The sequence below is a fragment of the Phocoena sinus genome, chromosome 19 (genome assembly GCF_008692025.1).
Source record: "Phocoena sinus isolate mPhoSin1 chromosome 19, mPhoSin1.pri, whole genome shotgun sequence".
In the NCBI taxonomy this organism is placed as follows: Eukaryota; Metazoa; Chordata; class Mammalia; order Artiodactyla; family Phocoenidae; genus Phocoena; species Phocoena sinus.
In genome coordinates, this window is record NC_045781.1 from 14,877,318 (window position 1) to 14,894,328 (window position 17,011).

The following is a 17,011-nucleotide window of genomic DNA, read 5'->3' on the forward strand; positions in this document are numbered from 1 at the left end:
TTTGCAGGTTGGTTCTGTGCTGGGGCATTCCTTCACCATTTAGCTAGAATTGCTCTGAGCCTAGGTATCACCCCAAGGTGAAATCTTGTCTTCTCAAGATTAAGTAAAACTTCTTGGCATGCTTCTTGTGTGGACATGCATATATCTTTTTTTCCTTTTTTCTTTTTTTTGCTGCACCGTGTGGCATATGGGAACATAGTTCCCTGAACAGGGAGCAAACCCACACCCCCTGCAGTGGAAGCAGAATCTTAACCACTGGATCACCAGGGAAGTCCCTGTGTGGACATGTGTATGTCTTAGTAAAGTCCCCCCTATACACATCTGCTTTTGAATGTCTTAATTTCCCAGAGTTTTACCCTAGCTTTTCCTCCAGGCCATAGCTTGTGTCCCCACCAATATCTCTTGCCCCAGGCATTCCACCTTGAAGGTTTTATGAGCAGTGCATGCTCATTTCCCCACCTGCATTCTGAGTAATGTGAAACAGTAATGTGCCTTGCATCAGTCCTTCAAGTATCCTCAAGATAGGTTAGAACAGAGATACACAATAATTTGCAAACATGGTCTGCTCTGCTCCCTCAAGTTTGAGGAGAAACTGGGTTGCCACCAGGTCAAGACCAAGATCACTGTTGTGCTGGGGAGGGGTGGGGAAAGAGTAAACATGCCACAAAACATTAGTAACATTTTGAAGATGGCTTTTCTTAATTGAGCATTTTCTTGTTTCAAAAAACCTTTGACTGTTTCTCAGAGGTACTACAAAGTTGGTTCAGAAAGCTTCTGGTTTTTTTTTTTGTTGTTGTTGTTTTTCAGTTTCTATGGGAAAACAATAGCTTGGAGCTTCCTAGTTCAACATTTTGGTGACATCATTTGCAGGAACTGTATTTTTCACATATTTCCCATTCCAACAATTTTTATTTTAAAATGAAGAAATTGGGACTTAGGAAGTTTTACAAATTGCCAAAAATTACAGAGTTTGTTAATGGAGTTGGGATTATACTCTTCTAATGAGAAGTGGTTTTGTCTTATTTACCATATATCGGGAGCTCATAGCATCTGACAAGGTGTTTACCTCATATTTAACTGGCTGGGGTAGAATTAAGCAGGAAGGGGACTGTCTTCGCTTGAGCTACTATAACAAAATACCATAGACTGAGTGGCTTAAACAACAGACATTTATTTCTCACAGTTCTAGAGGCTAAGAAGTCCCAATAGCAAAGTGCTGGCAGATTTGGTGAAGGTCCATTTCCTGGGTTGTAGACAGCTGCTGTCTCACTGTGTGCTTGGTGTATACACAAGACATTCCTTATAAGGACAATACTCCCATCGTAAGTGTGCCACCTAATCTAAAACTAATTAATCTCCCTAAGGCCCCATCTCCAAATACCATCACATTGCAGATTAGGGCTTCCACACATGAATTCTGGGCTGGGGTGGAAGGGGAATTTCCTTATTCACCGAAAAAAAATCTTTAATATAACGGTATTAAGCAGCGATGGGCTTCAAATTACTTTGTTCAGAATCCTCATGCTGATGGACATGAATCACAATTTGAACAAATGCAAAGGCATACTATGTTTTGGGACAGAAAGACAGTATTATAAATGTCATTTCTCCCAAAGTAAGTGTATGTATTTAGTGTAATTCCAATTAGAATATCAAAGCGTTTTTGTAATTTGAGAACACTATCTTAATTTATATAGAAAGAAAATTAGATTAGCCAATAAAACTGAAAAACAGGGAGTGAGGGACTAGCTGTAATAGTATCAAAATACAATAAGGCTAATATGTTATCAATTAATATGGTGTTAGTATAGGAATAGAAAAACAGATTAATGAAGCAAGAGAATACAGGTGTTGGTATAAATCAAAATATAAGGCAGTTTAAGTTGAATGAAGAAAAGACCATATGGTTAAAGGATTACATAGCAAAGTTTTAGTTGAGTAGGAAAAGTGTGGTATCAGTAAAGGATTAAGAACAGGTCTTTCCCACTGATTCATCTCTGGAAAAATGACTTTAGATTTGCCTTTCTACCAGTTTCATTGAAGAAAACACCACTGTAAATCTCTCATCTGTAGCCTGTATCTGGATGGGGCGAACTGTTAACCGGCATGTAGACACTGACAGCCTATATAAGTAAGGCATCACAAGTCTTGGGAAACCAAGGCAGTGGCTTCTCCGTGCTTAAATGATTATCATTGTTACAAGTGAGTGTGCCCCATGTGATGGTGGCACACCGTGCAGATGCCCTGGTTGATTATTATAAAATGTGCTGGATGAGAATGTTAATGTTTCCCAGTGCTGAGGTGAACCACTTCCATTTTGATCTTTTCTCCTCTGGGCAGTGCTGAAGCAGTGGAAGCTGTGCTTGCTTAGATAGTTGCGGGACTGTCGATGAACATGCTGTGAAGACATTTTTTTGTCAGGTCAAATCTAATAATAAACTTAATGCCAGGTTAAAGCTTATTCTGCGCTCCCTCTCTCTTTTTTTGATTGCTAGTTCAAATCTGTGATTGCTTCTGGTGGACATGCAGGTATCAGAGCTATGTGACTTGCTGATAAACTGGCTGCTGGATTATTTTAACAAATTGTGCTTGTATAACTGGCAACCCATCTGGAAGAAAAGAAAATGAACCCTCATATATGACATTAAAAATTCAATTCTAGATGGATTAAATATTAATATATTGCAAAAAGGAAACAATTTATAAGAAAACCTAAGAAATAACATATATAATCTAGAGATTAAAATATCTCTATAACCAATCCATAAACTTCCTAATGTCTAATACATGAAGAAGTCTTCAAAACTGACAAAAAGAAAAATAATCCTGTAGGAAAATAGGCTAATATGAAAATTTACAAAGAAGCAAATCTAGGAAAAGGTGAGGTTTATACTCATCAGACAAACATGAATTTTAGTATAATACCACCTATTGCATGGCTGGAGGAAACTTGTCTTTTTGAAAATAACTGATTGCATCTTAAAATAGCACATATCCTTTGATCAAGCAGTCTCTTGCCTATAATCTATCCCCCAGAAATAAAAATAAAAGGTAAGGGCCAATATAAGGGTGTTTACTATAGTGTTGTTTGTGATGGCAAATAACTAGAAACAAGTTGAATTAGTAGGGGGATGGCTGAATAAATTTATAGCACACAGTATCACTGAATACTGTGCAGCAACTGCTTATCTTACTCTATCTGACCATTATAATCATTATTGTTGCTAGGCCTTGGCACTGACCAGCTATAGGCACCAAAAGGTAATCCTCCTTATTTGGTCTGGATTAGAGTTCCTAGTTGCTCTGGTGATTTCAAAGCTGCACCAGCACAAAGGGATAACATTTAAGGAATATGAGAGAATGCTTAATGAGAAATGGAAGAAAAGAGAGGATAATTTAGATTCACATAGATATACATGTATCTTATTTGGATACATTACCTCACAAAGTCAACCTATGGCATTTATAATCTTATCTCAAGACCAACCTTCAAATATGCTAATAATAAGCCATGCAGTGCTATAGTTATAGTAGCATAGTATTATTCTGGGTTTAAAAGAAATTGATATATTTGAAAGCAGCCTAAGGTTTGTGTTACATACTCATTTTTTAATCACTATTCAAAAAGAACACTAAATGCTTTCTATATGTCAAGTTATTGTGGAAAGGAATCAAAAATCCTCATAAAGATTTGCTTTTAATAAAAGAATTCTGTTTAGGTCTGAGATCTCCCTTTTCAGTGCCATTTTCCTGAAGGAAACAAACAAACTAGAGGTGGGGGAAATTGATTGACTGTGGCAGGTTAGAGAAAAAAAATAGTCTGAGTTAAAAACTCAAGCTGAAATGCAAGAGTTGATGTTTTACTCAATGGCATACAAAAAAATGTAAGAGTGACATGTTTTCCTCATTTAAAAAATGTCAAATTTCTAATGCCAATACTGGTTATGTGGACTATTAAAATTTCTGATAAATGTTTCTGAAAAACTAATTATCTCTAACAAGTTTGTGCATGTATTACTAAGTGATATGATCCTTAAATGTATGTGATTCAATCACCTGTTGCAAAATCATGCTATAATCTACTGTGGTCTCAGTAGAGACCACACAGAGATTAATGATATGACATTTGAGAGTAAATTTAAATAACTAGATTTGTTACCATTCCAATTTTTAAAATTCATATTTTATAGTAAAGATATGATTGTAGAAATATCTTCTGTAAAATATCTGCATCTAACTGGGAATGTGAATCCACTATAACATGTACTCCATATAGTTTCCCTACTCCTATCCCTATCTTTTTTAATTTTCAGAAGTTTAAAAGAAACAGCATAAACAACAGAATAAATTCATATACTATTACAATTCAGAATTAACTAATATTTTGTTTTATTTACTTGGAATCTTTATTTCTTTTTAATGAGATAGATATTTAGATACAAAACTGAAGTATCCTTTAACTACCATGTTTGGCCCCATTTCCCTTCTACTGCCTTTCTTTTTAGAGACAACCACTTTTGGGAATTGAGTGTGTATTCTTCCAATCCATTCTTCATAGTTTTACATAAAAATGTTCACCCATAACCAATGCTTTAATACTAGTGTTGGTTACTGTTGATTTAATTCAAATTCATACAGGTATAATTATAATATATTCACTTCGTTTGTTTTCACTCTACATGATTTTCATATCTTTCTCTATTAATACATATAGATTTAATTTGTTAAACTTAACTACTAGAGAATATTATACAGTGTGACTGCATCACATTTTATTCATCCATTTCAAAAGTGACAGACATTTGTTTCCAATATTTTGCTAATATAACTCATGCTGCAATGAACATAAAGGTACAGGACTCCCTGGGTACATGTATCAGTTTCTTCACTATATGTGTGTATACTCAAGAGTGGGTATTCTGGAATCTGTTTTTGAAATTCTTTCCTACCCTGAGGTTTGAAAAAATTCTCCTATAAAATTCTTATATTACTAAGTTTTGCTCTTTGCATTCTAATCTTCACAACACTTTTGGATTTTTAAATAAATACTTTAATGAATAACAACAGCAAAGATCTAATATTTTTCCATATGAAGAGTCAATTACCCTGAGACCATTTTTTAAATCATCCAGATTTTCCTACCAACTTGTGATTACCACCTCTATCAACTGCTAATTCCCCATAAAGATATGCATATGTTTCTGGATATAATATTCTGTCACAATCTTTGTTTTCTATTACTGCATCAAGAGCAAATAATTTTGATGACTATACATGTAGCAAAACATGTAACAAAAAAATGACAATTTTGGGCTTCCCTGGTGGCACAGTGGTTGAGAGTCCGCCTGCCGAGGCAGGGGACATGGGTTCGTGCCCTGGTCTGGGAAGATCCCACATGCTGCACAGCGGCTAGGCCTGTGAGCCATGGCCGTTGAGCCTGCACGTCCGGAGCCTGTGCTCTGCAACGGGAGAGGCCACAACAGTGAGAGGCCCACATACTGAAAAAAAAAAAAAAACAAACAATTTTGTCTCTTAATTTCACATCTTAATACCTCGCATATCTTTGCCTGAATGCATCAAGTAGGCCTTCCGGAACCATGTTGATTAGTGTCCATGACTGGATCCTTACTTTAATGAGAATGCTCCTAAAAGTACAGCAGGAACAATGTTTGTTGTGGGGGTCTTGGGGGTGTAGGTTTTCATGATACTGTGATAGTTATTAAATTCTCAGTATATTACATTTTGAGCTGTTGCTGAAGGATTTTCCACATTCATGTGACTTCACTGTAAAATGAATTTTCTGATATACTGTTTAATACAAATTCTCTTGAAGGTGTTCCCAAATTCAAGGCATTCAGAGTTTTAATGAGTATGAATTCTCTGGTGTCTAATATGATGTGACTTCTGGCTAAAAGCTTTCCCACATTCATTACACTGATAAGGTTTTTCTCCAGTGTGGATTCTCATATGCAGAGCAAGAGTTGAGAACTGAGAGAAGGCTTTCCCACATTCATTACAACCATAGGGCTTCTCACCTGTATGGCTTCTCATATGCACAGTAAGAGATGAGCTTTGACAGAAGGCTTTCCCACATATTTTACATTCATAAGGCTTATCACCTGTATGAATTCTCACATGTACAATGAGAGATGTGATTCGAGAGAAGGCTTTTCCACATTTATTACATTCATAGGGTTTCTCTCCTGTATGAATATTGTGATGTTTAATGAGGTACTGCTTCTGCCTAAAGATTGTTCCACATTCATTACATTTATAGGGTTTCTCTCCAATATGAATTTTCTCATGCTCAGTGAGGTTTGATTTCCCACTGAAGGCTTTTCCACATTCCTTACATATATAAGGTTTCTCTCCTGTATGACTTCTCTGGTGTCTAATGAGGCTTGACTTCTGAATGAAAGCTTTCCCACACCCTTTACATTCATAAGGTTTCTCGCCAGTATGAATTCTTTGATGGATAATGAGGTTTTCCTTCTGGCTAAAGGCTTTTCCACACTCATTACATTTAAAGGGTTTCTTTCCACTATGGATATTCTGATGTTTAACGAGGTATTGCTTCTGGCTGAAGGCTCTTCCACATTGATTACATTCAAATGGTTTCTCTCCTGTATGAATTTTCTCATGCTCAGAGAGATATGATTTTCCATTGAAGGCTTTGCCACATTCCTTACATACATAGGGTTTGTTTCCAATATGATTTCTCTGATGTTTAATAAGGCTTGGCATCTGAATAGAAGCTTTCCCACATTCATAAGTTTTCTCTCCAGTATGATGTTTTTGATGAGTAAGCAAGTTTCCCTTCTGGCTGAAGGCTTTTCCACATTTATTACATTTATATGGTTTCTTTCCTGTATGACTTCTCAAGTGTAGAGTAAGGGATGAGACTCGAGAGAATTCTTTACCACATTCATTACATTCATGTGATTTCTCTCCAGTATGCATTTTCTCATGCTCTATGAGGTTTTGCTTCAGGTTAAATGTTTTTCCACAGTCATTACATTCATAAGGTTTCTCTCCAGCATGAATTTGATCATGCTGAAGGAGATCTGATTCAGGCTGAAGGCTTTCCAACATTCTTATCATGCACAGATACCTTCTCCAACAAGAATTCCTTAGTATCTCTTGACATGTGACATGGATGAAAGCTTTTCCACATTCAGTAAATTCATATGGTTTCTCTCCAATAGTAATTCTCAGCTATCTAACAAAGTTGAATATATGATGAAAAACTTTTCACATTGGTTATCCTGTGATTAGCTGATTACAAATTGGGATGAAATATAGCATCCTCATTATATTCTTAATGGTTCTTGCTTAGACAGCTTCTCTCATATTTAAGTGTAAATTAAATGTTCCAAACTCGTTTAAACTGAGTCCCATACACAGAGGAGTTGTCTTAAAGAATCAATGTCTGTGCTCAGAGGAAATACTTTTCTGCTACCTAGGTTTTCTGAGTTTTTCTTTAGCTGTGCTTTCATGGAGAAGGATGAGACTTAACCCACAAGTCTTTCCTGTTGTGTCTTTATTTACTTATAAATTTCCCAGGCCTTTTCTAAAAAGGAGTACAAAAAAAATCATCATTGAAAAGAGTTAATAACTGTAAAATATTTAATGCCTGGCATGTAGTAAACATTCAATAAAGTAGCTATCATCATCATCAATATCACACTTGTAAATTTTCCCACTATTTTTAATAAAATTTCAAAAATATGCAATTTAAAAATAGACTCTTTATTTCAAACCTAACCTACCAGTATAAAAGAAAGCTCAAATGCAAATAACATCCATGGGTGCATGTAGCTTAAACTGCTTTTAAATGAAACAATGTATACTTTATATATCAGTAAAGTAAGGGAAAACATAAAGAACAGGTGACAAACAGGATGAAAGACGAACACATAACATTTGGAAAGCCTAGGATGAAGGGATAAAAAATAAAATGAATAGGAGTATTAATAAGGGCTATGTGGTTAAATAAGACATTTATTTCTACATTTTCCTGAAACTCCATTAAAATAACAATAGGGGATGAAGGGCATTACTCATAAAATCTAAAAGGTTGAGGAGACAACAGTGAATGAAAGTATTAAGAAATTTTGAAAGGAAAGCAAATAAAGGACTGTAAATTAACAGCAGAACTGAGTGACTTAAATAAAATGCTAGCAGATGAGGATGCTACTTAGAAGCAAGGTAATCTGTGACACAGCTGTCAACAGAAAGGCACTATAACTGGAGACACTGCATGAGAGTGGAAGGTGGGGCTTATAAAATGAAAGGAGCAGCTGATACACCCAATTCTCCTAACTGGAAAGAAATAGTAATTTATTATCCAGACAAAGTACAACTGCGAAACTCCAAATTTAGTGATGACAGGGAAAGTAGATGAGAGTACCATACTGAAAGAAGTGGATGAGTAAAAGTTTATATATAGTATAGGCTCCCAACTTCTTTCTTCTGCTAGACTCTAAGAATGCTGGTAGTTGTTAGATAATGGAAGGGTTCTTGTTTGAAAAAATGAGAAGATCATGAGAACACCTACAGATACTGACATTTGGAGTCATATAAAAGAAAGACTTAGATATCTGACTGAATGCTGCACAGTGAAGCCCACCATTTTACAAGACCCACCCATGGACACAGAGATTACAATAATCTTTCTGGTACCTCAATGTATTAATGTAGAGTTAAAGATCACAAAAATTGGACAAAAGCCATAATGTGAAAGATCAAACAAATAGGAAAAAACAAGGCAAGGAACAGAAGAGCACATACATACAATATATAATTAGTATCACGGAAAGTTAAGAGATTATATAGCAATGAAATATTAACAGGATTCTATAAATAAGTGCTTTTGGAAATAAACAGTATGATGCTAACCTTAAAAATTCAATAGGTTGGGGGGAAAAATACAGAATATCTCCCAGAACAAAAAAATTTAAAAAAAAAAAAGGAAGGAAGGGAGAAAGGAATAAAGAAAGAGAGTAATGACTGGGAAATTAGTAGTTTAGTGGAGGAATCCAGGAGGTTCAAGAGAAAATATGAAGCACCAGAGAAAGGAGTTTTAGAGAAAATATGAAGAAAAATGAATGCAGGAAATTTTCTGAACCCCATCTTTCATATTAGCATGTTGATAATGATTAAATTGATTACATTTAAAATAGGTAAAATAGCTGTATAAAATACAGGAATAAACACCAATAGACACAGTCAAATGAGTTGAAAGTGGCTGTCTATGTGGAACAAAAACTGTGGGTGAGGAAGAATGGAGCAAGCATAGTTATAATCCTATTTGACTTTTAAAAGCCCCTATTTGTTATACTTACAGAGATCTTGAAGACTTGAGCCATTTAACTTGACTCAGTCTATAATTGTATAACTATAGACAGTGCTCTTTTTATCTACTTACAACTGAGTTTCACATGGACTAAACAGCAAAGTACACATATATTTAATGGGAAAGAAAATATGCCAGAAAATAGCCATTTTTACTTCCAAATCTGATTTTGATTATTGCTACTATGGTTTCTTGATACAGAAACTGTCATTGCCATCAAATTCAATTTTCATTTATTTTTCTCCTTTCATTATGCCTGATATACTGGCACCCAAGCCCTTTTCTTGTCAAGAGCCCTCTCCTTGGCCTCTCTCTAAATCCTTTCTTTTATAACTGTTTTCCATCCACTCACTGCAAACCTTGGACATTATCCTGATCTATCTGTCTTAAAATTATATCCTCATTTTCTTATAAATCATTTCAAGAACTGATTAGTAATATGCTGCCACTCATATCAGTGCTATAATTTCCATAACTAGAAAAAAATACCTCAACCCTCACTGCATACCATAAGCAAAAATTCACTCAAAATCAATTATAGACCTCAGCATAAGCATTAAAACTATTAATAAAAAAACTATTAATATAAAAGAAGAAGTGGTAGACTTCATCAAAATTTAAAACTAATTAATGCCCTTCAAAAAACACAGTTAAGGACTTCCCTGGTGGCACAGTGGTTAAGAATCCACCTGCCAATGCAGGGGACAAGGGTTCGAGCCCTAGTCCAGGAAGCTCCCACATGCCATGGAGCAACTAAGCCCGTGCACCACAACTACTGAGCCTGCGTGCCACAACTACTGAAGTCTGCGCACCTAGAGCCTGTTCTCTGCAACGAGAAGCTATCGCATTGAGAAGCCCGCGCACCGTGATGAAGAGTAGCCCCTGCTTGATGCAACTAAAGAAAGCCTGCATACAGCAAGGAAGACCCAATGCAGCCAAAAAATTTTTAATTAATTAAAGAAAAGAAAATAAAAACACAGTTAAGAAAACGAAAAGGAAAGCCATAGACTGGGAGAAACTAATAAAGGGCTTGTATCCAGAATATATAGAACTCTTGAAACACAATAATAAAAAAATAAACAATTTAGTTTTTTAAATGGGAGAAAGACTAGGGTAGACATTTCACAAAATAAAACATTGTGCTCAAGAATGCAGACAAGAAGGATAGAAAACTGGCCTTTCTGCCAATAAGCTTCAATGTATGTCTCAGACATCAAAGCAAAAAATACAAATCTAACAGAGTATATACTTAAGATCCAAGTTGCTCTGGAAGCTACAATATAAGATGGAGATACAGAGATTAGAGAGATTGGGCTAGAAGTGAGAGACAATTTAATAAAAATGAAGTTCAAAGTTGAACAGTGGATAGGATTTTGATAGATGGGTCACTGCACAATCAACGGCAAAGATGCAAAGAATTTCATACTATGAAGGGGGAGGTGAGAGCAGTGCAACTGTTACTATTTAAAGCTAGAATAATAATCATAATCACCAACTGTGCAGTGAAGGGAAGAGGGAGACTGAAAATATTTATTGTAAAATGTATAAAGTATACATCAGTCCTGGTAACAGACAGTAAATAGATATTATCTCAAATCAAAGATGAAGACTAAGAAAATTATGAATATAAAGGCAACCATAAGAAAAAAATATAAACTTTCCAAATTTTCGGGAAAAAAAGACATATATTCAAAACAAAGAAAGATCCTATAGCAAAAGATACAAAAGATAAAAGATGAGGCAGAATTTAAAACAGTTGGGAATTCCCTGGAGGTCCAGTGGTTAGGACTCCGTGCTTTCACTGCCAAGGGCATGGGTTCAATCCCTGGTCAGGGAACTAAGATCCCACAAGCTGTGCCGCATGGCCCCCCCAAAAAAAAAAATTAAAACAGTATATAAAATAAAATCAGAGAATCAATACCAACCATATTGTTCCTGTCAATAAGTGCAACTAGAATAAAACTAACTATTAAAAGAGCTATGATAGGATCATACAGAAAATTCTCAGGCCTCAAACCAGACCTCCAGAATCAAAAAACCTGTGGGTAGGGCCCAGCAATCTGTATTTCACAAGCCCTTCAGGTGATTTTGATTCATGCTAAAGTTTAACAACTGATATAGCAAAACCCCCCTAAACTATATATATACAAGATATGCATGTAAAACAATATATAAGAAATGGTGAAAATAAAGACTAAAGATAAAATAAAGAAGATAATCATGAATATATAAAATACAGAAATCCAAGATTCAAAAACACATTAGCAACTGAGAAGACCACCTCTCTCAACCTAGGAGATCAAATCCATGAAATATGCAAACATATAAAAAATGGAAACATGAAATAAAAATATGCACTTATTTATAATATAGAGCTAACTAGTTTATTCTGCATCTTGAAAATAGGTAGTGAACCATCTTTTAAAATGCTCAGAGAACATTCTCAAAATCAGTCCACATAGTAGGCCTATAAAATCTCAAATATTCCACAAAGTAGAAAAGGACAGATAAAATTCTGACTAAAAAAAAAAAAAGTCATAAATTAGAAAAATGAAAATCTTTCACGTGTAAATTCCAAAATCTACTGGCTTGAACAAACTCTTTGGTCAAAGAGGAAATTAAAATAAATTGTGTAATGTTCAGAATGTTATTCAGAACACAGTGTATATCAGAACCCAGAACCCATAGAACACATTTGAAAATAATGCGTGGAGAAGTTTTAGCATAAATGTTTACATTATTTTTAAAAGAAATAATCATAATAAACATTCCAACTAAGGAATTACAATAAGGAAAAGTAAATAAAAGAAAAACAGAAAAATTAGTAAAGATAAGAAAAGAAATTAATTATTACAAACAAAAATAGAAGTAATAATAGGTTCATGAGTTGATTCTTAGGGAAAAACTAAAAGGGAATAAAAGCAAAATTACAAAAATAAAAAATGATTATTTGGGAATAAGGATTGTAGAGATTATTTTGCTCAACCCTGTGCAAATAAACTTGAAAACCTAGCAAATATAACCTCTGAAAACTGAGACCAGAAAAGACAGAAAATCTAAACCGAAAAATAAACATAGGAAAAAAAGAGATAATCATTCAGACATTTTATCACCCCAAAGTCCCAGGTATACATGGCTTAAGATGTGAATTTTACTAAACTTTTAACAAAGTACAGTAATACTATATATTTAAAATTTTCCAATTCTTAAATTCATTAAATTTGCAAAAGCATGATTCTCAACAGATCAGGACTAAGTTCTGTATTACTAATAAGCCAAAAGAAAACACAGAAATTATATCCCCTTGGTAATTAAAGCCCCTTGTATTTTTACAGGGATTATATCAACATCCTTCACACATACTTATCAAAACTGAATTTTTTTTTTTTTTTTTTAAAACTGAATTTTTTTAATACATCTTTAATGGAGTATAATTGCTTCACAATGCTGTTACTTTCTGTTGCACAACAAAGTGAATCAGCCATATGCATACATATATCCCCCAATCCCCTCGCTCATGAGCCTCCCTCCCACCCTCCTAAAACTGAATTTTTTATACTGTGAAATGACAGTCCTGAACTGAACTAGGCAACATTGTCTGAATACCAGGCAAAATGGTCCTTTCAACAGCATTTATCTTGTGGTTTAAAAAGTATTTTCAAAGTATAAATCAAAATGCTCTAATGCCAAGCAAACTAACTGTGCTATAATGCCTGGGTTGAGTTGTTGCAACAGAGATCCTATGGCTTACAAAGCCTAAAAACTTACTACCTGGCCCTTTACAAAATAATTTATTGACCCCCACCCCCCCACACACACCCTAGAGTGGTGATTCCTCTCTCCTCTACCAGGCTGGAACAAGGATGCATTGCTGATCCAGCTTCAACCACAACTAAATGATAAAGAGACACCTGGAAGAAATCTGGATCTTAAAGTACCACAAAGACCAAAGCTACCACGCAAATTTTGACTACCCACCACATAACTGATATGTGACCAAGAAATGAATTCCTACATTCCTTAAACCAGCACATTTTGGGGTTTATTATACTCACTTAGCTTTACCATGATTGATAACAATTTTCAGTCCAGTTTCATTGCTTTACGTATCACGTATCTGCAGATGCCAACTCAGCTCAGGCATTGTAGCTTGAAAGTAGTCTCAGACCCTAAGAGAATGAATGAACTTTTTACAAAAACACATAGCAGGGTATAGTTGCCAACCTCTGCTCTTAACAGGTCACCATTTAAACAGAATACATTGAGTTTGCTTAACATTTGAGCATTTTGATATATGTTACAACTCTTCTCAACATAGCAATCACAGTAATCTTGTCACAGTCAAATCATGTCACTGCTCTGCCTGAAAGTCTCCTTGTATACTCATAAAACATTTAGAAGCATACAATGTTAATAATTGCTGCTTCCAGGGAGCAGAAATGGAGAACTGAGAGCCAGGAATAAGGAGACATATCTATTCTTTTAATTTCTATCAAGTATATGTATTAGAGTTTAAAAATAATAGTACTATTTCTCTTTAAAAGTAACAGGGAATTGAACTAGTAGGAAGCCAGCACTTATTTCCAAGCCTGCATCATTGTAAAAAGCAGGAGGTGGAGAAGAGTTATACTATGATATCTGGAGGTAAGAAGACAATAAGGAATAAGGATAAGGGGGTAAAATTCAACTCTGAGGTATATAACGATAGAAGGAGGGAGAAATGATAGTTAAATTTTAAAGAAATGAATCTACGTGCTAGTTTTTGAAAGATTACAGATCTATAATCCTTGGCAAGAAGGACTGAATGAAGGAAAGGAGTCTAGGCATATAGGGAGAAGTAAAAAATGGAGAATGTTAGTGAGAGGGAGAAGCACGAAATTTAGGCTGTAGAAGTCATAAAATTGAGACAGCAAATGAGGTAGAGAGGCTGGCGTCCAGTTAGAGAGGCACCCAGTCCTCCAGAATCTGAGAAAAGAGCACCAATCCAGGAAGAACAGGTGGAAATGTTACCTAGGTATCTAAAGAATTCCTAGCAATTTTCACTCCAAAGGATGGGGGCTGATAAGAAAATCTCCTCAAAAAAAGTTTCAGGGAATTCCCTGGTGGCGCAGTGGCTGAGAGTATGCCTGCCGATGTAGGGGACACGAGTTCGTGCCCCGGTTTGGGAAGATCCCACATGCCGCGGAGCGGCTGGGCCCATGAGCCATGGCCGCTGAGCCTGCGCGTCCGGAGCTTGTGCTCCGCAACGGGAGAGGCCACAACAGTGAGAGGCCCGCGTACCACAAAGAAAAAAAAAAAAAGTTTCAGATGTTGTAAACTCACTGAATAACTGTAATGAGCTTTTATTCCATTCATACCTGCTGAGTTCTTCCTAACTCACCTGGAGAACACCTCCTTTACATTTCTTCCTCAATCATCCATTGCTCTTCTTGTTTGAACTGGTGACTTTAAAATTCGAAATACTAACATAGGACTTGGATGTTACTGCTGAAGGTCAAAGCAGCATCCCAGAATTCAGGCTGAGCCCTTAGACCCTCAAAGGAGTTGAAGGATAAGGAAAGTGCAGCTCCTGGGGATACAAAAGGAAGCTGGCTTGTGAAAAAGAACAAAGTAACGCTGACCCTTTGGCTTAAAAACTGGAGCACATACATACATGTGAGCACATGGAAAAAGGAGTATTTGTAGTTTGCATCTCAGGCCAAACTCATTATGCCATTTAAAGGCTCCATACATTTCAAAAAATGGGAAACAGAAGCTATCGTATTTTCAGAATTTAGGTTATACAGAGAAACTACAAGACTGAGTTGCTAGGGTTCTCTAGAATCACAACCTGTATGGGTACCTTTGAGCAGGTGTCACTTGTAGCCTTGCTCCTGATTGAACAGTCACAGTCACACTTTTGAGTATCATAATGACACTTTTCTCATTAAGTGTGAAGTCGCCAACCTTGAGTGATATGGATAAAATATAAAGGGAATGACTCTGAAATAAGTCATGAATCAGAGCTCTTAAAGTTTTTAGAAGCCTAATATTTTACTTAGGTTATGTTACTCTAGGAGAAATTAAATATTTTAAGGGTCCTATAATTATATGGTCATTCAATTCATTGGTTCAGCAAACATATATATATTTCTCACTTATTATGTGTATTGAAAACACCATCGTCTCCAATTTGTAATGAGGTATGATAGCGAAAAGGATCATACTTCCTCACAAGCTTGATCCAATGTAGTATGCTTAGAATCTGCCTGGACAGTGCTATTAATTGATGAAAACAGGTAATACAGAAGTGGGAAAGGATGGAGGCAAACTGCAGGAGGAAAGACATAAGTATGACATTCTGGACATAAAGAGTTTGAAGTTCCTATGCAACCTCCAGATAGTGCTGTCTATTAGGCAGTTGGATATATGCATGAGGAGCTCAGGACAAGCCTCAAAGAGGAACGATCATTTGTTAGTCCTGTGTCAGGTGAAGCCACAGCAGTGGAATTTTGTTGCTCATAGAGTTCTTAGAGGTGAAAAATAATGATCGAAGTCAGAAACTTAAGAACACTAATATTTAAGGGAAAAACAGAAACGTTAAGTCACTAATGGAGGGTTTTTCTTTTTTTTCTTTTTCAGGGTGGGGGGGGTTGTTGTTCCTTGGTTTTGACCGGAATTATAAAAATGAGAGAAGTATTATGGAAATCAAGGAAACGTTCAAGATCGAGGCAGTGATAAACACCTGAAAAGGAATGGAGTGAACACAGAAATCTAATTCCTCCATCCCAATTAAAAATGGAAGTGTACAAAACATGCAAGCAAAAATGTGATTCTTATCCGTGCCCTAGCTGCTGCATCCCCTCACAGCTATTTTTATTTTCTGTGTAACTACAAATATACATTCCTATCCCCACTTACTAAAAAAAGTAGTGTATTACACCAAATATACACTTTACTTCCTTCATGTAACAAAATACATTGCAGACTTTTAAAATCTATCTAACATATTGTGTATATTTCCATTTGCTCAAGTCTTCTTTTGGGTCTTTCATTAACATTTAAAAATAATCTTCATAAAGGTTTTATACATTTACTGTTTATCCCTAGGTGTTTTATCTGACTTGTTGCTATTGTAAATAAAGTAGTCTTCTTTATAACTATTACTGATTATTTTCTGTATGTATCAAAGCTATTATTTCTATACATGAATTTTTGTGCTGTGGTACTTTTCTTTTTCGTTTTATTGAAAAATATGTTAAGTGTGATAAAATACTGGAAGAAATTCTCTTTGTAGATAAAAGAAAATTTTGTTTCTTTACATTTATAAAGGCCATTTCGTTTGGGGAAAACCTGGTCAAATTAGGAGTCAGACTGCCATGCTCACTGACAAACCAAGGAATCTTAAATCCGTTACTTGATTTCTGCACCAAAGACAGGACAACTTGCTTCCCAATTCCGTCTGTGCTGTGTGCACTAGTGGAAACTACCTCTTAAAGCTATTCCTTAGTCCAGAACTTCTCAAAGCAGCCTTACCAAAATTCCTTCAAAGAATTAAGAAAATTCAATACCTACAGGGAGTCTAGACAACCAATAACAAGTTTCCCGGAAATCTTTCCTCTTTAAAAAAAAAAAAAAAAAAAGAATGCTGATTTTGTTTTTTACTCCACAATGAGT

General features: G+C 35.5%; 1 protein-coding gene across 3 annotated transcripts in view; it reads right to left on the bottom strand.

Moving 5' to 3' along the window:
* Positions 1-1,155: 1,155 nt before the first annotated feature.
* The window catches only part of ZNF260 (zinc finger protein 260), a 57,719-nt gene continuing 41,863 nt past the window's right edge, over positions 1,156-17,011 (bottom strand). The window contains exons 2-4 of one of the 3 annotated variants that reach the window (XM_032614557.1): positions 14,736-14,924; positions 13,411-13,524; positions 1,156-7,570 (exon numbers count right to left, since the gene is read on the bottom strand). In XM_032614557.1, the coding sequence (XP_032470448.1) occupies positions 5,863-7,101 (1,239 nt within the window). In that variant the 5' untranslated portion in view covers positions 7,102-7,570; positions 13,411-13,524; positions 14,736-14,924 and the 3' untranslated portion in view covers positions 1,156-5,862. The remainder of the gene's footprint in view (positions 7,571-13,410; positions 13,525-14,735; positions 14,925-17,011) is intronic. The other 2 variants (XM_032614559.1, XM_032614558.1) reach the window with 2 other exon arrangements.